Consider the following 23,696-nt stretch of genomic DNA (forward strand, 5'->3'; position numbering starts at 1 on the left):
TCGCCCCCACGGCAGAGCCTGGCAAGCTACCCGTAATGTATTCGATATGCCAAACACAGTAACAACAAAGTCTCCAATGGGGACGTTACTGGGCCCGCTCGAGCAAATTGATGATCAACGGGAGGGCCTTTACTTACTTACTTTAGAAGAAAGTTCATAGTAATATAAGCCTGTATTAGGGAGGGAGAAATAGCTAATAAATTAACTAACTGCAGAGCTTAAGCTCCTAGATGAAGAGCCCAAATCAAGCAGAAGGAAGGGAGAAATAAATCTTAGAGCAGAACTAATGAATTTGAATTTTGAAAGATCCAAACTACAAAAAAAAAAAAGTTGGTTCTTTAAAAAGAATGAACAAGATCAACAAACCACTAGCAAGACTCACAAAGAGAGAGGAAGAATATCTGAATCAGATGTGGAAGGTGAGACGTCACAGCAGATGGAATAGAAATTTAAAAGCATCATCAGGGAATACTTAGAAAATCTTTATACTATGAACTAGGAGAACTTAGAAGAAATGGAGAAATGGTTTTATTCCTAAAACCCCCAGAAGATGAATCAAGAAGAAACAAAACACCTGAATACACAAATTTCTCTCAAGGAAATCAAACAATAAAAATTCTCAGAAAAAAACAAAAGTTCACAACTAGATGGATTCACTAGCAGGTCATTTTTCTTTTCATTTTATTATTATTACTTTTTTACCAGCAGTGGCCTTCATTCCCCCAGCACCTTTGGACCTGAGCAGGGCTGCCCTGTAGGGCTCTGAATGCTAAATCATCAGGCCACAAAGCTGGAGTTGCTCTTGGTCACTTGAATCAGTACTAGTAGGTCATTTGAAGAAGACCCACTGCCAATTCTTTTCAGGCTCTATCAGAAAAATCAAAAGAGAAAACAAGAAGAAATATTTCCAAACAATTTCTATGAGGCAAACATTACCCAAATACCAAGAGCAAACAAAAATATCACAAATAATTTAAAACTATAGATCTATCTGCCTGGCAAAAATGGGGGCAGGGTGGGTTGAAGGTAAAGATCCTCAACAAAATATTAGCAAACTGCATCAAACAACACATCAGAAAGATCACACACCATGACAAGTGGAATGCAAGATGTCAAGATGGTCTAACAAATCAACTCCAGCAATGTCATATACCATATCAATACAAGAAAAATAAAAATTAATCGTACTGATAAATGCAAACAAATCAACTGACAAGACCCAGAATCCATTCATGATAATTCCCAATAAAATGGGAGTTGAAGGAATGCTCCTCAACGTAGTCAAAGTCATACCATAAGTCCACAGCAAATATTGTACTCAACGGTGAAAAACTGAAAGCCTTTCCTCTAAGATCATATACAAGACAGGTTGTTTACTCTCACCACTATTATTCAATAAAGTTTCAGAGGTTTTTGCCATAGCAATTAGGCATTAAAAGGATATTAAGAAATCTATATTGAAAAAGAAGTCAAACTCATTTTTTGCAGCTGGCATGATACATTACTTAGAACCCCAAAGGACTTCACACAAAAAAAATATTTCTAGAAACAAAAAGCTTGGGTAGTAAATCTCGGGCTACAAATTAAACATGCAGAAATATATGGGTTTTTCTATATGTAAATAATTAAGTAGAATAGAGAGAAATCCTAAAAAACAATCCCATTCACAACTGTGCCCCAGAAAATCAAGTAATCAGCTTAACAAGAAGATGAAAGATTGATAAGAAAACTAGAAAACACCACTAAAATAAATAAAAGAGGACATGACAAAAATGGAAACACATCTTCTGTTAGTGGACTGAGAAGATTCACATAGTCAAAGTGGTAATATCACACAAGGTATTTCACAGATTCAACACAATCCCTACAAAAATCACAATCACGACCATCCTGTTATTCGTCGATTGCCTCCAGCAGGCCTCAGTAACGTCTCCTTCATCCTAGCCCTGAGATTTTTTTTTAAAAGTGCCATATTCAAGGCTCTTGCAGGATTAGGAGAATGAGACCCATCATTGTTTCTGGTATTTGGCATATTGGGTATGCCACGGGGAGTTTGCCAGACTCTGCCGTGTGGGCAGGTTACATTCAGTAGCCTGCCAGTTTGTCCAAAGCAGTTTGTCCAGTTTGTAATAAGCCTGCTGGGAGCTGGGTTTTATAGTCTCTGAGTCTGGGCCATTGATGGGATTACATGGCGCCAGGGGGCCAGTTGGTGGGTGTGACCCCTGCCTACTGGAATTGGGAGGATCTGGGTGGAGGATGCTCAGCCCCGATCCGAGCAGGCTTGGAGATCTCAGCCCCGGGACCCGCATGCCTTTGTTCCTCTGCTGGTACCTTCATGCATATGGAGAGTGGTCTCAGCATGGTGGTGGCTGATTCTGGAGGTCTTCGGCTGCCGGAGCCCTGGTCGGGGCAGGGAGGAAAACTCAACCCACTCCTCGCCAAGGGGCCCCGGCGAGGACAGCCAGGCACGGGGGCAGGAGACTCTGCCCCCTACAAAAATATAACATTTTTCAAAGAAATAGATCAAACACTGTTGAAATTTATATGAAGTAATAAGGCCCCATGAACAGTCAAAGCAGTCCTAGGGGTAAAGAAGATGGGAGGCTTCACCTTCCCCAAGTTCAAACTGTAGTTTGAAACAAAATAAAGCTGTAGTGATAAAAAAAAAAAATAGTGTGGCACTGGAATAAGGAAAAACTCACAGATGAATGTAATAGAATCAAGAGTCCATTGAGAGATCAACAGGTATATAGATGGTTAACTATTGTTTAAATATTACAGAAAAAATGTTTGGCCAGAGAGATGATTCAAGAGGTATGGCACTTCGTTTTCATGCAATTGACCCAATTCGATTCCTGGCACCACACACACTCCAATGTTTATAATGTTTACTCGTAATTCTATTTTATTAATTAAACCAGAGGAATTGCTCAAAAGTATACATATTTAATATATATTTATGCATTGCAGTAGTAGAAATGATAAACCAACTATTTATAAGTAAAGGAGTCAGTAAATTATGACTCACCGAAACAACAGAATAGAATTACTGTTTTAAAAACTAGATAAATCTATACACTAACAAGGAAATGTGCCTAAGGTTTATCATAAGGTTAGAAAGAAGGCTGGAGAAGTGAAGTGTAGAATGATTCGACTAGTTGTAGAAATATAGGGAAGGTTTTAGGGAGTGAGAGAAGGAAAGTGACGGAACAGACATGATGAGTGGACAGATGGGTGGCTGGTGAGAGAGGTGGCTATGGGCAGTGCATAATACCTGCAAGAATAACAAAAAATAGCTAACTAGCATTGTTTCTCCTCTTTGGTAAAAGAAACAAAATTGTGGGAGAATATTTCTTCTAATATCACAAAGTTCTTTAATGTTTAAATGAGTATGATAAACATTTATTCCTCTTCCTAAGAGATTTTTTTTTTTTGCTTTTTGGGTCACACCGGCAATGCACAGGGGTTACTCCTGGCTCAGCGCTCAGGAATTACTCCTGGCGGTGCTCAGGGGACCATATGGGATGCTGGGAATCGAACCTGGATTGACCGCTTGCAAGGCAAACGCCCTACCTGCTGTGCTATTGCTCCAGCCCCAAAGAGTTTTTTTTTATAGCAGAGGTTTTCTGCTTGTGGAAATAAAGCTGACTACATCCCTTAGTTGGACTGGAATGATAGCACAGCGGATAGGACGTTTGCCTTACACGCAGCCAACATGGCCGACCCGAGTTCGATTCCTCCTCCCCTCTCACAGAGCCCGGCAAGCTACAAGAGTATCTCGCCCGCACGGCAGAGCCTGGCAAGCTCCCCGTGACGTATTCGATATGCCAAACAGTAACAAGTCTCATGATGGAGATGTTACTGGGTCCGCTCGAGCAAATCGATGAACAACGGGAGGACAGTGACATTCTAATATCAACTCTTTCCCTATGTGAACAAGTCAAAGTAAACATTAACAATATTTTACATTTATATTGGTATTTTATTTCTTTATGAGGTGGCAGCTTTCAGATGTTGCCACATGAAGCAATTCATTTGCTTTTTCATATCAACCCTAGGAAATGATGGAGAGGTAGATAACAGAGGAAGATGCTCTTAGAAACTTCAACTTTAAAGGCTTTTAGAAACCTAAACTACTTAAATTCACATGGGTAACGTATAGCCAAACAGTATTAACTTGGTCAGGATTCTTCCCTTGCAAACAACAAAGACAAATTTAACTGGAAAAAAAAGCAAGAAATAGCTTGCCTTGCTGTTATCGAATAAATTAAACTAAAGAATCACTAGAATCCCAGGCTCTAGTGCTCCAGAGAGAAGAGAGGGAGCAGTACTTCTAAGGCACCTCTATCCTGCCAATAGATCCTGTTACTCTCTATCCCTGAACCCTAAATTTAAGATTTAAATTTTCATTCCCCCAAAATAAGATAATATGGCCAAATTTGAAAAACAGGAAGTCTGAATCCAGAGAATGTACTCCAAAATAGTGAGAAAGAGATATCTGCACAAAAGGAGATGGTGACATATTAGAAAGGGAAAGAAAGGATAATCCAATTTTTTAATTTTTTTTATTTAATTAAAGTTACAAATTTGTTCATGATTGGGGTTCAGTCATATAATGTTACAACACCCATCCCCTCACCAGTGTACATTTCCCACCACCACCATTTTAGAACATATTTAAAAAAAAAAAAAAACAAGTATCACACGACAGGAATGGTTTACATAGTCACTGACTTTCTTCCTCCCCCTGCCCTTTTCCTACACGTTTAATTATGCACTTGTTTCATTTTTCTTTTTTCATTTTTCTTTTTTTTTTACTAAAATCTGCAAACTTAGCCTCCAAGTCCTCCAAGTCCTTGCTCCCAAATAATAAAAGGCCCTCCCGTTGTTCATTGATTTGCTCGAGCGGGCCCAGTAACCATCTCCATTGGAGACTTTGTTGTTACTGTGTCTGGCATATTGAATACGTCATGGGGAGCTTGCCAGGCTCTGCCGTGCGGGTGAGATATTCTCAGTAGCTTGCCGGGCTCTCCGAGAGGGGCAGAGGAATCGAACTCGGGTCGGCCATGTTGGCTGCATGCAAGGCAAACGCCCTACCGCTGTGCTATCGCTCCCAAATAACCCAGTATTTTGATCCCGGTTTCCACTTTCCAGAGAGAGATGTTTGTTTTAGCTGATGATTTTTTATGGTAAAAGTTATCATGGTTTTGGGGAAAAGTTATACGTACATTGCTGGTACTTAATAATTCAGCTTTACATGGCCCAAAATATCCAATACTCTAGGATCAAGTATATCTTTTACCTTTCTTGTTGAATTTCCACAAGTAACTGCTTAACTTTCTGAGATTCTCCATTTTCTTCTTCTTGGAAAGGGAGCTCTGTTTATTGAAGGTGTCAGAGGTAACTGGTCAGTTTGTGCAGATATCTGTGATTTGGTCACCAAGCCTGACCTAAGTAAACAGGCTCAGGGTTTGAGTTATATCCTTATCTGTGTAAGACACTGGGTTCAATTCTGGAAGCACCAAGGATAATTGGCTCTTTAAAGCCATATTCCAGGGCAATGAAATTCTTCTTTAGTACCAGAGCCCAAACTTCAACCTGTGTTTTCTGTTATGGGGCAGGTCAAGATCCTCCTAGAAGGAATACTGGAGCGGGTGACTGATGAGTTCAACATTCCAGAACTGATGGCCAAAGTTGAGGAGCGCACTCCGTATGTTGTGGTAGCCTTCCAGGAGTGTGAACGGATGAATCTACTCACCAGAGAGATACAGCGCTCACTGAGGGAACTGGAGCTCGGCTTAAAGGTGGGTAAGAAGAGAGCATAGGCACTCACTTGTGGAATATAAAATATCATAATGAGACTAACACCCAGAGACAGTAGAAACAGGGCCAGAAAAAATGTTCCATGGTTGGAAGCCTGTCTCATGGGCTGGGGGAGAAGGCAGCTGAGATAGAGAAGGGACAATGATGGTTGGAGTGATCGCTCGAGATGGGAGACATGTGCTGAAAGTAGATAAGGAACCAAACATGATGGCCTCTCACTATCTGTATTGCAAACCATAATCCCTATAAGTAGAGAGTGTAAGAGGAAAATTATCTTCCATAGAGGTAGGGGGAGAGGTGGAATGGGAGGGAGGAATACTGAGGACATTAGTGGTGGAAAATGTAACTGGTGGAGGGATGGGTGTTGGATCATTATATGAATGAAACTCAAACATGAAAGTTTTGTAACTGTAGCTCACAGTGATACAATAAAAAAATCTGAACCAATTAAAACAAAAAAAAGTATTCCCTTGATCACTTAGGGGGCTTTCTAAGGAGTACTCTTGAACCTTTAAACTGGGGATTCTCTTACTCATGATGCCCGCCCTCTAAGATGGAATAAGCACTTTAGTGTCACAAGCTAAAAAAAAAAAGAAGGAAAAAAGGTATAGAGTCACTCTCAGAAGACACTGACAGAGAGGGGTAAAAAGTAGGTTGCAGTAATGCCTAGAGAGATAATGCAGCGTGTAGAGTGCTGGCTGGGCAGCACCGATCCAATCCCCCAGTCCTGCCAAGAATGAGTCCTAAGCAGGGTCAAAAATAAGCCCTGCACACTTCTGGGTGTGGCCCACTAACCAAACACCACCCCAGCAACACAAGAACACATGGGAGTTGAAGAAAAGTTCTTTAATAGAAATCTGAACTCCGAAGAAGGTGTGACACTAGAAACCAGTTTGATGACCTCCATGGAGTCTAAGACAAGATTGAAAGTCTGAAGCTGGAATAAGCATTGAGTTCACATGAACTAGGACCAGGTGGAAAAGCAAGTCAGTGAATAGTTACCCAGGAGACAATATTTAGTATATCAAGCAAGAGAGAAGTTTTCACAATGTTTTGTCACCTATTGATAGCAGTGAATTTACTCTCATGGGAGGCAAAAATGTATTTTGAATAAAAATATGGATATTAAAACTAGAATACCCAGAATTAGTACCAGCTCTTCTATTTCCTTGTTGTTTATCCCAACATGACAATTCTCAAGGTCAGGATGCAGTGCAGTAATGTCTCACATCTGTTGAAGCCCTGGGTTTGATTCCTAGCACTGCAGAAATAAATAAATAAATAAATAAAGGGACTTAATTCTAATTGTGTCAGTTTCTTCACCCATAATATAGAAAGAATAATCCTACTTCAGAGGGATTTAGAAAAATTAAGTGAAATTATTTACACAGAATCTTTAAAACAATGTGTAGCACTGGTAAGCACCCAGAATTATTAGATGATATGTATTGCTATTGCCCTAATAGTGAAATTTAAATCTTCTACAACCTCATGGTTGTCTAGGTGAGCCAGGAATCACACGATCTCATATGCTTTTCTTGGACAGTTAAAAAGCTCACAATTTCTACTATCAATTATTTAAATAAGTTTACTTTATTCAGCCAACATAATCACATCAAATGTATAACATAAAGCCCAATGATCATTTATTACTGTTCACCTGGATGCCAAATAAATGAAAGGTCTTGCTGCCTTTCATTTCTATAAGCTAAAAAAATGTAATTATTATTGTCACATTAATTAAGAGACTGTAAGCACAGACAAAATAAAGTTGAGAAGTCAGTTTTGTAACTGACAGTGAAGAACTCTGATAGGCCCTGAGTCCCAGGGGTGTGACATGCATTCATGTCTGACGTCTGGCTCTGATTCGTGACTCCAGAGTGGGAAGGAGGGGGGCGGAGAAAAGCTAAGAATTTCTTCCCATAGAGTCATATAGAAACTATGAAACTGTTTGAAAGGTCTAGGTTAGGGAATTTTTAACTGCTAATACTTCTTTTCTCCACACTTTGTTGGAGAAAGGGAAATGAAAAGTGAGTTTCAATAAGAGAAAGAGGAGGTTGAAGAGTGACAGGTTCTGTTTTGTTTTGTTTTGTTTTGTTGAAGAGTGACAATTTTGATCTTTCTGAATTGTAAACCACTTGTAACTGAATCAAATACAAAATTTAAACTCTGAGCTTTTTCACAGTGGGACTGGCCCAGTTAAATATTCCAAAATTTCTGGAGCACCTGGCCATAAATGTGGCTACACCTCCCAAATACTACAATACTAACATCCCAGTAGCACAACCAGACTGGATGGAAAAGTAACAGACACCAACTACACTCAATTCACAACATCATTAACACAGAAACCTCAGCTAGCAACAACAGCTTAGTAAACACTCAGACCAGGACTTAATGGCCTTATGGTGAGATGTAACAATTTTCACAATTTTTTTCTTTTACTAAAGAATCTTTTGATAATTGCATTAGCCATTTAGTGGTAACAACCAATATAAAATAAATTAGTTTGGGCCTGCTATGGAGGGCAGGCTTGAGGGGTGCTTAGAACAATGGGGGAAATGGTGACGAGAAGGTCACAGAGGAGGTGGAACTGGGGTTGGAATATTCAATGCCTGCAACAAACGCATCACGAACAACTTTGTAAGGCATGGTGTTAAAGTAACTGTAGCACTGTTGTCGTGTTGTTCATTGATTTGCTTGAGCAGGCAGTAATGTCTCCATTCATCCCTGTCACATGCTAGTATAGGCCAATGGCGTCTTCTCACTCCAGGAACACGAAGTGAGACTTGTTGTTACTCTTTTTGGCATACTGAATACGCCACAGGGAGTTTGCCAGGCTCTGCAGTGCAGGTGGGATATTCTCGGTAGCTTGCAAGGCTCTCCGAGAGGGGCAGAGGAATCAAACCCAGGTCGGCTGTGTGCAAGGCAAATGCCCTACTCGCTGTGCTATCGCTCCAGCCCTATTTAAAGACACAGAAAAAATATTTTTAGTTTGAATATGAAACCTTAAGTCAAAATTTCAAAATCAAAGACAAAACTCAGGTCTCATGCATACGAAGCAGGCTGGAAGCACAGGTATGGGAAAGACAGGGGCAACACAAATGCTGTGAGGATGTGGAACAGGACCCACATATGCCACTGGAAGAGTAGGAAATGGTACGAATGTTCTGGAAACAATCTGGTTACTGCTTTAGAAAACTGAAATCCCCTAAAAATAAACATGCCATTTCCCCCCCCTCCAAAAAAAACAGGTCTCAAGACTAATCTGGCCATATGACTCTGTTGGGCTGTGATCACAATACATATTCCCACCTCCCATATTCCAGACCCACAAACTTCTGGGGGTAGGATTCTGGAGAGCCAAATTTTTAAGCAGCAAACAGGTAATCCTGGAGCATGAATCAAATTTATAAAGCAAACAAGGCAAGCAGATAGGAGAGAATTGGGCAAATATATTCACAGAAAAATATAGGTGCACAGTGCAGCAGTAGACTTCAGAGAAGGGCAAGTTTTATAGTTATGGAAAACGTCAAGCTGAATTGACAGAAGTGAAAATAGGGAAAAAGATGCCAGAGAGATGGGTCCCCAGGAGACTAAGTATGCATGCGCCAGAGCTAAGGGCCCCGCTGAGGGTTTTCAGGGTTTTACTTACATGGAAAAGAAAGAAAAAGGAAAAGGAGGGAAGGAAAGGAGACGGGAGAGGAGGAAGGGAAGAGTGCAGCCTGCAATTCTTGGAGAAGGAAGCACTTCACTGCTGTTGATTCTCTGGATAGAATTCTGGCGACAGTTCTCGTTCTGGACGCTGGTGCCTCAGAGCCTCTGCTGCCTTTCTGTGATGACGATCCTGGGCACCTGAAAGATGGAATTCTAAGGTCTGGGTGGAATCTATAAGTCTGAACTTCTAACAACTCACTACTTGATGAAATAAATGCCTGCAGGCAAAATAGGTGTTTTGCACTATACTAGACCAAATAAATATTATGACGATATTCATATGGATGAATAGAGCCAGAGCCACACAGACCGTTACTTTAATAAACAAGGCAACCTCAGCCTTTGCTCCCAGGTTCCCTGTGACGCTTGCATGAAGTGAAGTCTACCACCGAGCACTGAAGTCCACCATTTCCTTAGAGAGGGACTCAGTATTTTCTTTTAGGTTTCCATTTGTTCACCACCTAAGAGTAAATAAGTACAAATATTAATAGGTATTATAGGCAACACAGGCTGGAGGAGTTGAGAAATTTGGCTTTAAAACATAAGCTTTCTCTGCTGCAGAAGAGCCCGAGCATTGAGAAGGGACCATTCTGGCCAACAGAAACCTCTGGTTTGCCCTCACCAGCTCCCACCAATATGAAAAATTATCATCTTAGGGAACTAACTTTTTCCAAATACCTTTCAGGAAATGTCATCAAAGAGTATAGATATATTCTTCTTTTTAGAAAGGGATACATCTTATACCAAAGAGAACTGACGTGGGTTTTGCTCTTATTTATCTCAGCCCCCCACATCACCCCTTGAAATAAGTCATGGGAATTCACCTTGATCCAGACTTAGAATGTAACTAACCAAGTAAATAATTTCTTCTTTCACAGATTGTTCCTGCTTCACTCTCAAACTGACAAAAACTTAAATGCATTCCTTAAGGTTCCATACTTTCATATTCAATTAATAAATGCAAAATCATTGTCAGAATAAATTATAATCATATTAAAAGCAGATGTGTGAGTTTTTTCAGCCCAGCTACACATTTTATGTTCCAATGCTATCAAAATGATTTCATATTTTTGAAGGGTGTTAAAAATTAAGTATTCATGTATATTTTTATTTTAAGATTTTATTGAGAGCAGTGTTAGTTTCACAGCAAATTAAGAGGAGAGTGTAGAAATTTTCAATCTGTTCCCTGTCCTCTTTTTCACAGCCTTTCCATAATCAACACTACACAGCCAGAGGGGGACATCTCTCACAATTAATGACACTATTTTGATATGTCACCCAAAGTTCCTCGTTCATAACAGAGCTCACTCTTGGCATTAAACACCCACCATGTATATTCTTATAAAATATTCTCTGGGCCCTAACTCAATGTTGATGAAAGCATGCAGTTGCTTCAGTCCCTGCCCTGGGGAGGGGTGGCCGCTGGAGCACGGCTAGGGGGAGCAGCAGCCTCAGTACAAAGGGGGCTGGGACAGGGGGTTCCTTTCTGTTTCCTTGTAAAAGGTAGATTTCAAAGTGGACACCATTTTTTTTTTCTGAAAAGGAGTATTATGCCCAAGTAAGTTTAAGAATCTATGCATTGCATATCATTTCATCATAAATACAGCATTAAACCTCTTGCAACAAAATTTTTTTTCTTTATTTAGATTTTTATTAGTGAAACACCATGAGGTACAGTTGTCGATTTACAATTTTTTGTGTTTGGGTTTCAGTTACACAATGTTCGAATACCCATTCCTCCACCAGTGCCCATTTTCCACCACCACAGGTCCCAGTATCCCTCCCACCCCCCATCCCCATCCCCCATCCCACCCTGCCTCTTTGGCAGGGCATTCCCCCTTGTTCTCTCTCTCCTTTTGGGTGCTGTGGTTTGCAAAAGAGGGATTGAGTGGCAATCATGTTCGGTCTAGAGTCTTCTCTCAGCACGCATCTCCCATCCTGGGAGGATCCTTAAATACCCTTTCTTTGCTGCTTCCTTCTCTATCTGAACTGCCTTTTCCCCCAGCATGTGCAGCTGGCCTCCAAGGCATGGAGTAAACCTCCTGGTACTTAAAACCTCGTACTCTGCTATTCTTGGGGGTTAGTCTCCTATTTTGTTACTTTAGGTTCCCCAGATGAATGCAATATAAACTTCAATGTTTTCAGAAATGGTCCCTGTATATAACAAGCCAGGAAACACAGTGAAAGTGCTGAATTTAGCCAGGGGAGGTGACTAGGTACAGGTTATCTATACCCAAACCATATCAGCTCACAGAATATAGAGTTCCACATAACAGTCTGTTTCGCTCAGTCAAGGGCCCAAAAACATTCAATTTTCTGCTATGTAGATGGCTCTGGTAATATCATGTTGAGTTGTGTTAGTCAGGACAAGAGGGATAATAAGGAGCCAGGAGTAATCCCTGAGCACAGCCGAGTGTATATCTCCCAAAATATGACTTTATAGAATAATAATAAAATTCACTGTGGGCTTTATAACCAGTAGAAGCAAAACATATGCTCACAATAAAAATTATAAAGGATTTCCCTGATGAAAAGGATGCAGAGCATTTTTTATATACCTCTTGACAATCTGTATGTCTTCTTTGAAAAAAATTGTTCATCTCCTCTCCTCATTTTTTGATGGGCTGGTTTTTTTCTTGCTAAAATTTACCAGTGCTGGTGGAACTTCACAAAAAAAAAATCCAGCTCCATCAAAAACGGGGAGAAAAGATGAACAAAAACTTCCTCAAAAAAGAAATATAAACAGCCAAAAGACACATAAGAAACATTCTCTGCATCACTAATCATCAGGGAAATGCAAATCAAAACAGTAATGAGATATCACCCTACCTCACAAAGACTGGAACTCACCAAAAAGAACAGCAATCAGTATTATGTTGGAAGCAGGGGATAAAGGACACTCATTCTCTGCTGGTAGAAATGTCAACCTGTCCAGCCCTTCTGAAGACAATGTGAACAATGCTCAAAAAAACTCAGAACCGAGCTTCAAAAAACTAGGAGTGAGTTTCCATATGACCCAGCAATTTCCCTCCTTGGAATATACACCCAGAGCCCCAAAACAAACTGCAAGAAAAGCCATCTGCATTTCTATGTGCACTGTAACACTTTCACAATAGCCAAAATCTGTAAACAACCCAAGTCCCAGAAAAAGATGACTAGATAAATAAGCTATCGTACAGTGGGTAGAAGAGCATTTGCCTTGCACATGGCCGAAACGGCCGACCTGAGTTCAATTTTTCTGCCCCTCTCAGAGAGCCCGGCAAGCTACCGAGAGTATCTTGCCCGTACAGCAAAGCCTGGCAAGCTCCCTGTGACATATTCGATATGCAAAACACAGTCACAAGTCTTACAATGTTACTGGGCCCACTCGAGCAAATCGATGAACAATGGGAGGACAGTGACAGTGACATAAACACCATGAAATAATACTCAATTGAAAACATGAAGTCATGCACTTTGCTGATACCCGGATTAATATGAAGCTGAGTCAGAGGGAGAGGGATAGACATGGAATGATCTCACGCATATGCAGAATATAAAGGAACATAAAAGGAAAATAACTAACACCCAAAGAGCAAGAGAACTGGTTCTTAGAAGGAAGCTTACAGGGGAGAGAGGAGCAGGGCAGGCAAAGGGACCCCTACAACAATACAGGGAAGTGGTCACTCTGAAATAGGACTGGGTACTTAAAGGACATAAAGTGACATGCATGAAAACTTAACATGCTACAAATATGTTAACGTGTAACAGTATTGTAAACCACAGGGCCTAAAGGGGAAAAAGGGAAAAGTGCCTGCCATAGAGGCAGGCAAGGTAGAAACCAGGGACACTGGTGGAGGGAATGAATGTCGATGAAGGAATTGGTGTTGAAACATTGTTCACCTCAAACTAAATGATGAATAACTTTGTAATTCACAATGACTCAATCAAAAATTTGGTAAATAAAATATAAACAATTTTCCAGAAAAAATAATTTACCAGTGCTTCGTCAAAAATTGAACAACCTCATCCACATTTCCCCCAAAGAAGACACATGGATGGCCAACAGGCAGATGTAAATGTGCCATCATCACTCATGACTAGGGAAATGCAAACTAAAGAGCAATGAAATACCATCTCACACCCGTGGAAAGGGCACAGATCCCAAAGTCTGGAAATAGCCTTGGAGGGGTCTTGATGAGAAAGGAACCCTCGTTCACTGTTGGTGGGACTGTCATCCAGCTCAGTCTTTATAGAAAGAAATATCGATATCTGTATAAAAAAAAAACATATATGACCTAGCAATACCACTTCTTGGCATCTATCCCCAAAACACAAAAATATTAATTTGAAAGGATTTATATTAACACAACTATGTTCATTGCCGTACTTAGCCAAGGTGTGGCAGCAACCCAAATGCCTAAACTAAGGGGAATGGATTAAGAAATAGTGGGATCTATACCACAATGGAATACTATGCAGCTTAAGAAGGAACAAATGTGCATTTGCAGCAACATGGATAAAACCAGAGGACATTATGTTGAGTGAAGTTCATCACAGATACATACAGAACAATCTCTTCACATATGGGACTTAAAGATACACATCAAGGTAGCAATAGAGGTCATCCAAATGCAACATATTGTGAGAACTGATTCACACAAGTGAGTCAAAGGCTTTAGAGGGAGGGGTCCTGGGGTCTTTGGGAAAGGGAGGGTGATTGGTATGATATTGGAATTTAAAAATTCAATAACTTTAATTAAAAATCAAAATTTTAAAATAAATACCTGCACCACAAAATAATAAATTAAAAAATGAAAATGGTGGGGCTGGAGCAATAGCACAGCAGGTAGGGTGTTTGCCTTGCACCAGCTGACCTAGGTTCAATTCCCAGCATCCCATATGATCCCCCGAGCACCGCCAGGAGTGATTCCTGAGTGGAAAGCCAGGAGTAACCCCTGAGCATTTCCAGGTGTGACCCAAAAAGCAAAAAAAAAAAAAAAATGAAAATGGCTTTCCTACCTGGGCTCAATCCTTGCCACTCCATACGTCCCTCCAAGGCATATCAGGAGTGATCCTTGAACACAAAGCCAGAATAAGTTAGAGGAGGAGAGGAAGGAGCAGGAGGAGGAGGACAAGTTATTTATTTAAGAGAATATAAATCTAGCTTTTCCCTTCCTCTGTTTCTGCAAATCTGAAGGGATACTGCAAAGTCTGGATAGGAACTGTGATGCTCAAGCATCAGGGTATGGTTGGATTATTTGGAAAACTGCAGGTGATTTGAGAACCATAGTACAACCAAAATACTGTTAGTCCTGATACCACTGGAGCAAGAAGAGTTGAAGTGGCCATCCTATATGAGGCAGACCCTGATAATTATCTGCTACACAGGGACAGTCATTGTCTCTACTCCTGAGTAATCTGCTGCCTTTCTGAATGACAAGAGCCAGAAATACTCATAATCCATTGTTTCCAGGGTCTTGTTCCTCTAATTTTCCTTTCTTTGTCTTCAGGGAGAGCTGACCATGACGAGTGACATGGAGAACTTACAGAATGCTCTGTTCTTGGATACGGTGCCGAGCTCCTGGGTCAGGCGTGCTTATCCCTCTACAGCAGGGTTGGCCACCTGGTTTTTGGACCTTCTCAACAGAATCAAGGAATTGGAAACTTGGACAGGAGACTTTGCCATGCCCTCTACCGTATGGCTGACTGGCTTTTTCAACCCTCAATCCTTTCTGACTGCCATCATGCAGTCCATGGCTCGCAGGAATGAGTGGCCACTAGACCAGATGACCCTGCAATGTGATGTGACAAAGAAGAACAAAGAAGATTTCAGAAGCCCTCCTCGGGAAGGCGCTTATGTCCATGGTCTCTTTATGGAAGGTGCTCGCTGGGATGCACAGGTAAATTCCTGGGATGAACCACAAACATCCTCTGTGGGGATAACCAAATACAAGAGAGAGAGAGAGAGAGAGAGAGAGAGAGAGAGAGAGAGAGAGAGAGAGAGAGAGAGAGAGGCAGCCAGACAGGCAGACAGACAGAGACAGAGACAGACAGAGACAGAGAGAATCCAAAAGAGTAAGAACAACCAGTGCTGGCACAGACGAGGGGAGAAAGGGAATCTCCTTCACTTTGTTGGGAATGCCAACTGGTCTAGCCTTTTTGGAAAACAAAATGGACCTTCCTAAAAAAAAACTAGAAATTGAGCTCCCATTTGGCCCAGAAATAACATTTCTGAGAATATACTCTGGAGTCCCAAAAGCACACAGTAGAAACACCATCTGCACCCCTATGTCCATTGCAGCACTATTGACAATAGCCAGAATCCAGAAACAACCTTGAGTGCCTGAGAACAGATGACTGGATAACAAAACTATGGAATATCTACACAACGGAATACTAAGCAGCTGCTAGGAAAAATGAAATCATGAAATGTATCTAAAAATAGATAGACATGGAGAGTATTATGCTGAGTGAAATGAGTCAGAAAAAAGGGACATATATAGAATGATTGCATTCATCTGTGGTATATACATATTAAAAAACATATCCACAGCCAGAGAAAACAGGATCTAGGAGGATTGGTCACAGGTTGGAATCAACCACACATGTGTGTGTTTGGGGGGGGGGGGGAGCATACGGTAGGTAAGACAGAGAAGGGGCCAGGATGACAATAATAGTTGGAAATGATCATACTGGACAAGTACTGAGTATTAAAAGTATGTAAAGGGATATGCCGGATAACCTTTCCATATCTATACTGAAAACCACAATGCCCCAAAGAAAAGGTAGAGAAATGTATGCTGGTGGAGGAATGACTGTTGGAATATCGTATAACTGAAACCAAACTATGAACAGCTTTGTAAAGATCTCACAGTGATTCCATAATATCTCTCTCCACACACTCTCTATACACACACATACACACATATATATGTATAGATGCCATTCCACTGGTATGAATTGAAGCCTTATTGTCCTTTAGATTTGCATTTTCCTGATAAGTTTCTTTTTCATATGCTTACTGGCCATCACAGGTCCTCTTCACGGTAAGTCTGTTCATCTCTGCTCCCAATTTTTTTTGTTGTTGTCCTTTTTTGTTTTTTTGGGGGGAGGGGTTCACCCAGAGATGCTCAGGTCTTACTCCTGGCTCTGCACTAAGGAATTACACTTGGCGGTGTCTGGAGGACCATATGAGATGCCAGGGATGGGACCATATGGGATGCCAGGGATTGGACTCAGGCCAACCATGTGTAAGGTGTGAGTTTCAAAAAGCATAGGGTGCGAGACTCGAGCGTTCGGTGGCCGAGAACTGTTCCACTGGCCAGCCCATGGCGATGGACTGAAGAACGGAAGAATAGGGAAACAGAGGAACTGGGCCCCAGGCTGGTTGGTAATCAGGGACCATTTATTTCATTCTCATCTTCATCCTAACAGCTTCATTTTCCTCCTCTCCTACAGTGTAGTTATTTCTTCTCCAGCATAGTTAAGATTTCTCCTCCTTTACAGTGTATTTCCTTATACATAGTTAGATCTCTTCCCCTTTACAGTGTCAATATTTCTTCCTTATTTACAGCATCATTATTTCTCCCTTTTCCCCAAAATCGTTCCTTCTCTTCCCTTTTCCCTAGCCCGGTTCGATCTCTCCCCTTAAAGCATAGTAATTTCTGTAAACAAGGCAACTGCCCTGCCATCTGTACTATTTACCTTGTCCCAATTCTCCCCATTTCTTGATGGAGCTATTGGTTTCCTTGTTGCTGAGCTTTATAGTTCAACTTCTTGGCATCTATCCCCAACATACAAAAACAAAACTTTGAAAAGATATATACAAACTTTGTTCATTGCATCATTTAGTACAATAGTCAGAATATGGAAAGAACCCAAATATCCAATGACAGATGACGGGAAAAGAAGTTGTGGTATATAGACAAAATAGAATACTATGCGATCACATGAAAAAATGAATCATTCAATTCAATGCAACTTAGATAAAATTGAAGTATACCATGTTGAGTAAAATAAGTCAGAGGGAGGACAAGTACTAGATATTTTCACTCATTTGTGGCATACAGAGAAACAAAACAAAAGGGTATAGACAATATTAATTGATTTTTTAAAAAAACCCTAGGTACTGGATTACAGAATTGAGATTAGGGTCGAGGGAGTGAGGATGGTGCCTATAAGTAATACACAGGCATTGGTGGAGGGTCTTGGAAACTGGTGGTGAAAAGGTGGGGCAACCCTCCATACCAAAATCATAAATGTCAACACTATTGCCAACATGACCTAGAGAAATTTTTTTTTTCGGGAGCCACATGTGGTGGTGCTCACAGATTACTCCTATCTCTGTGCTCAGGGATCATTCATAGTGAGGCTGAGGGACACTATGGAGTACTGGGGATTGAGCCCAGTCAGTCACATGCAAGGCTATATTTATCACTCTGGCTCCTAATTTTTTTTAAAAAAAGACAGTGGTGGAGAGTCAGTAATGAATTTGGTGATGATGCAATGACTACGTATGTCAAAAGTAAAAATCAAATATTACAACCAAGTACATAATTCAAATACTGTAAACTATAATAAAACTGTTTTAAAAAATAATTTAAAACAATTAAGCCAGTAACAGCTACAAGAGGGAACAGTAGGGATTTAGTAGTTTTGAAGTACCATTTCAAATAAATTGTCATTATTTCCCTGTCCAGTGGTCCCCTGGAAGACCCCGGTCACTTACGTTCTTACTGGACCTAAACTGAAATTCACCTGTAACAATGTCCTTTACCCCAGAATCTTTTGCTGAAATAATGTTCTAGTTTACCTGACACAATATATACTATAATAAATAAAATATTAATTAAAAGTTTTCTAAAAGAATAAGTTTGAGATGAGATGCTGAATGTTTCTGGCCACTTCTAGCTGTGCTCATAAGGCTTCTTCCTGGCTTTGTGTTCAGGGGCACTAGGGTGCCAGGAACTAACCCTAGGAGGGCCAGTGTGTGAGAGAAAACAAGCCAAGAAAGGTAAGATGGTAAGATGTTTAGAAGGAAGGGACTTTGAAATCTTCAAGGTCTGGAACCCTAAATGGCCATGCCCATGTGCTGAGCTATACTCACGAAAAAGATCTTAGAGAAAGATCAAAGTAGGTACCTGAGCACTAGCACAGGCATCCGAGGATACTGCCTTGCATGTGGCTGAGCCCAGGTTCTGAAACCACATCCACTTCCCCAAGAATCACAGTGGCCACTCCATAAACAGAGTATCAGCACCCCCTCTGCCATTAGGTGTGGCCCAGAAACAGAAAAGACAAAGAAAGACCTAAAAAATCTCAGTTCTCACCTGAAGTTGAACTTGAGACTTGCACAGATAGAAAATAAAGGCTAGGGCAAGTTTTCAATGATCTGGCTGGGAACTTGTCCAACACACACACAGAGACCCTCAGGAAATTATTTGCTGACCACTTCAGTAGCCATACATGACAAAGATTTACAAAACAAGTTCACCAAGGTTACTAAATAAACAGAAAAAGTCTGATTTTTATGATTACCAGAGCTGCCACATCACTTTAAATTTATAAATTTAAACCAAAATATATGAGAAATGAGAAGAAACCAAATGGACTCATGCCAAGAAGAAAAAAACAATACAGAAACTGAAGAAGTTGGATATTTAGACAAAGACTAAAACTGGCCATTTTAAGTATATCCAAAGAACTAAGCAAAAATAAGTAAAATATGTCAAAAAAAAGTAAAATATCTCACCAAAAGAGATATTAATAAAGAGGTAAAGATATTTTTAAATGAAAATCTAAAATTAAAGAGTGCATTTGAGGTGGAACTTTAATCAAGGAATTCAAAAGATCTGAGTCATACTTAGACCTGTTATAATTAAGCTGTTGAAAGTTAAGGACAAAAAGAGATTTTTGAAAGAAAGCAAGAAATGGGGCCAGAGTGACAGTATGCAAGTAGGGCTGTTGTCTCACTTGAGGCCAACCAAGGTTCAGCCCCCAGCACCTGAGCTGTGCCAAGAGTGATCTCTGAATGCAGAGCCGGAGTAAGCCCTGAGCACCACAGAATGTGGACCAAAACTCAAAAACTTAAAAGTAGCAAGAGAAAAAAAATATTCAGTAGCAAAACACTCATATGGTACCCAAGTTCATGTAGAAAAAATTACCAAAAAAGCAAACTATATATGTATATTAAAAAAGTGTTATAAATGTATTTTTGTTTCAATTTTTTAAAATTCTGATTTAAATTGTGTACAGCACTAATTATAAATGTGCTACTCACAATAACAAAAAACATGTTCATACACAAAATTATATAGATTTATTTATATAATAAAAGATTTCAGATAAAAGTAGCATGGTAGCACGGTCCTCCCATTGTTCATCAATTTGCTCAAGCCGGCCCAGTAATGTCTCCATCATGAGACTTGTTGTTACTGTGTCTGGCATATTGAATACGTCACGGGTAGCTTGCCAGGCTTTGTCGTGTGGGCGAGATACTCTCAGTAGCTTGCCGGGCTCTCCAAGAGGGGTGGAGGAATCAAACCCGGCTCAGCCAAGATGGCTGCGTGCAAGGCAAACACCCTACTGCTGTGCTATTGTTCAGATAAAAGTACGAATGAATAATATATAAGTAAATCACAGTCACGGTCCTCCCGTTGTTCATTGATTTGCTCGAGCGGGCCCAGTAACGTCTCCATTGGAGACTTTGTTGTTACTGTGTTTGGCATATTGAATACGTCACAGATAGTTTGCCAGGCTCTGCCGTGCAGGCGAGATACTCTCGGTAGCTTGCCAGGCTCTCCGAGAGGGGCAGAGGAATCGAACTCGGGTTGGCCATGTTGGCTGTGTGCAAGGCAAATGCCCTACCCACTGTGCTATTGCTTCAGCCCCATATAAGTAAATATTTTATATATTTAAAAAATTAAGTTATTGCAAATTGAAAGTATATTTTTAAATATCTTTTAATGGCAAGGGGAGTTACACACACCTGCATGCTCAGTGCTTACTCCTGGCTACCCACTGCACTATCACTCTGGTCCCCAGAAGGAGACTTTATATTAAGATGCTGATTTGGCATAGAGCAACAATGGAGCAAGTAGAGCACTTGCCTTGCACGTGGGGAACCCAGGTTCGATCCCCAGCACACCAGGTGATCCTTTGTGCCTCCTGAGTACAGGGCTAGGAATAAGCCCTGAACATTGCTGTGTTTGGCCCAAACACAACAACAACAAAGGTATTAGTTATAATCATCAGGGCAACCACTAAGTCAATGATTTGAGAACTATACAGTTAAGTAACAGGGGAATAAGAATGGCACATTATAAAAATAAACTGGTACATACACACAACGCAATACTGCTCAGCTCTCAAATGAAGATGTCACCGTCACTGTCCTCCTGTTCATCGATTTGCTCGAACGGGCCCAGTAACATCTCCATTGGAGACTTTTGTTGTTACTGTGTTTGGCATATCAAATACATCACGGGTAGCTTGCCAGGCTCTGCCGTGTGGGCGAGATACTCTCGGTAGCTTGCTGGGCTCTCCAAGAGGGGCAGAGGAATCGAACTCAAGTCAGCCAGGTTGGCTGCGTGCAAGGCAAATGCCCTACCACTGTGCTATCGCTCCAGCCCAAATGAAGATGAAATCATGCAATTTGCTGCTGTGTGAATGGATCGGGAGTGTATCATGCTGAGTGAAGTCAGACAGAAGGACAGGTACAGAATTATCTCCCTCGCGCGCATGTATAAAATCACAAATCACAAATCATCCTGTTAATCGTCGATTGTCTCAAGCAGGCCCCAGTAACGTCTCCTTCATCCTAGCCCTGAGATTATATTCAAGGCTCTTTAGGAGAACGAGACCCATCATTGTTACTGGTATTTGGCATATTGGGTACGCCACTGGGAGTTTGCCAGACTCTGCCGTGTGGACAGGCTACATTCGGTAGACTGCCAGTTTGTCCAAAGTAGGAATGAGATAATAAGATGTCATAATAGGATGTCGCACGGCCGCAAATACGGCCGCGCAGTTCCGGGAGCTGGTTTTTATAGTCTCTGAGTCTTGGCCATTGATGGGATTACACGGCGCCAGGGGGCCAGTCGGTGGGTGTGACCCCCGCCTACTGGAATTTGGAAGATCTGGGTGGAGGATGCTTGGCCCAAATCCGAGTAGGCTTGGAGATCTCGGCCCCGGAACCCGTGTGACTCTGTCCCTCTGCCAGTACCTTCATGTGTGCGGAGAGTGGTCTCAGCATGGTGGTGGCTGGTCCTGGAGGTCTTTGGCTGCCAGAGCCCTGGTTGGGGTGGGGAGGAAAGCTCAACCGAGCACTGCTGGGTATGACTCAAAGACAAACAAAATTAATCAAGTAAAATCAGAACCTAAGTTCCTCTGCTGTAAAGCTCAGATATATCCTCAAGGGTGAATGTTACTTATAAAATGGAGCAGATCAATAATGAAAGTGAAATTCTAGCATTGGCTGGCAGGGACCATGTCTTACCCACATATATTTATTTTACTTACTTAATTGAATCATTGTGAGACAGTTACAAAACTGTGTATAGTCAGGTTTCACCATGCAGTGTTCTAACACTCCACTAGTGCATACTTCCTACCACCAACGTCCCCAGTTTCCCTCCTACCACCTTCCTCCCAGTCTCCTCTACAGCAGGGCAGGGACCTCCCTCTCCCCTCCTCTCCCAGTTTCCTCTACAGGAGGGCAGGGACCTCCCTCTCCCCTCCTCTCTCCCCTCTCATCCCTTCCTCTTCCTCCTCCTCCTCCTCCTTCTTCTTCTTCTCTCTCTCTCTCTCTCTCTCTCTCTCTCTCTCTCTCTCTCTCTCACACACACACACACACACACACACACACACCTTTCTCCCCCCCCCACCGTTTCCCCCCTTTGGGGCATTATGGTTTGCAATACAGGTACTAAGAGGCTATCATACTTGTTCCTTTACCTCTTTTCAGCAAGCAGTTCATATCCAAGTGATCATTTCCAACTATCTTTGTCATAGTGGTTCCTTCTTTATCCCAACTGCCTTCTTCCCTAATACTTGAGGCAGTACCTTTAAAATACCAACACCAAGTAAGACACCTGGCAAATAGCTGCAGGCATTATATTTACAAAATAAATAAAAAGAGGAACGTAGCAGAAATTTTAGGTCCAGCATATTGATTTGATAATTTTACTGATATGATAAATGCTTCCAGACTCTTCTTTAAGGAGAGATGTAGCTGAAAATGGTAGAGCTTTGCATCTATCAAATGCATTACACCACAGGTTCTTCAGAGGACCTATAAATAGACACAATAGCCTGGTTCTTCCTTCCTCTGATATTTTTACAGAAGCAAGGCTGGCAGGACTGCCCGGTTTAACCACAGTTGTTTGTGTGCTCTTGCCCTCAGGCCGGGATCATCTCAGAGGCCAAACTGAAGGATTTGACCCCACCCATGCCTGTGATGTACATCAAGGCCATTCCTGCGGACAAACAAGACCGCCGCAGTGTCTACCCCTGTCCTGTGTACAAGACTTGTCAACGGGGACCCACCTATATATGGACTTTCAACCTGAAGACTAAGGAGAACCCATCTAAGTGGGTTCTAGCCGGAGTTGCCTTGCTTCTCCAAATATAGCTACCTGCAGAATTCAGTAGTAAAATATTAGCTGAGGCTGCATAAACAAATGGGTGTAAGTTCACAGATGATAAATCATAAGCACTCACCATTCTCAAGAACCAAGATTGAGTATACAAAACACTGTTTCCTAATTAAAGCGATTTTCCTCTTCTACTGTTTTTTTTTATTCTTCCACGCTATGAAAGCTACAGAATCATAATTATGAAGTTGTAACTATCTCACGGTGATCCAATAAAATTCTGTCACTGTCACTGTCCTCCCGTTGTTCATCGATTTGCTCGAGTGGGCCCAGTAACATTGTGAGACTTGTTGTTACTGTGTTTGGCATATCGAATATATTATGGGTAGCTTGCCAGGCTTTGACATGCGGGCGAGATACTCTCGGTAGCTTGCCGGTCTCTCCAAGGGGTGGAGGAATCGAACTCGGGTCAGCCATGTCGACTGCGTGCAAGGCAAACGCCCTACCCACTGTGCTATCACTCCAGCCCCCAATAAAATTTTTAAAAAAGGGGGGGGGCACCAAGTTAGAAGTCAAAAATAA

The 23,696-nt window shown here is 41.3% G+C and overlaps 1 protein-coding gene across 1 annotated transcript in view; it reads left to right on the forward strand.

Annotated features, from left to right (window-relative positions):
• The window catches only part of DNAH9 (dynein axonemal heavy chain 9), a 577,218-nt gene extending 554,057 nt beyond the window's left edge, over nucleotides 1-23,161 (forward strand). The window contains exons 67-69 of the mRNA XM_056117744.1: nucleotides 5,622-5,804; nucleotides 15,033-15,422; nucleotides 22,925-23,161. Coding sequence (XP_055973719.1) covers nucleotides 5,622-5,804; nucleotides 15,033-15,422; nucleotides 22,925-23,152 — 801 coding nt within the window. The 3' untranslated portion in view covers nucleotides 23,153-23,161. The remainder of the gene's footprint in view (nucleotides 1-5,621; nucleotides 5,805-15,032; nucleotides 15,423-22,924) is intronic.
• The last annotated feature ends 535 nt before the right edge of the window (nucleotides 23,162-23,696 follow it).

Source organism: Sorex fumeus, unplaced genomic scaffold, assembly GCF_029834395.1.
Source record: "Sorex fumeus unplaced genomic scaffold, SorFum_2.1 ptg000036l, whole genome shotgun sequence".
Taxonomy (NCBI): domain Eukaryota; kingdom Metazoa; phylum Chordata; class Mammalia; order Eulipotyphla; family Soricidae; genus Sorex; species Sorex fumeus.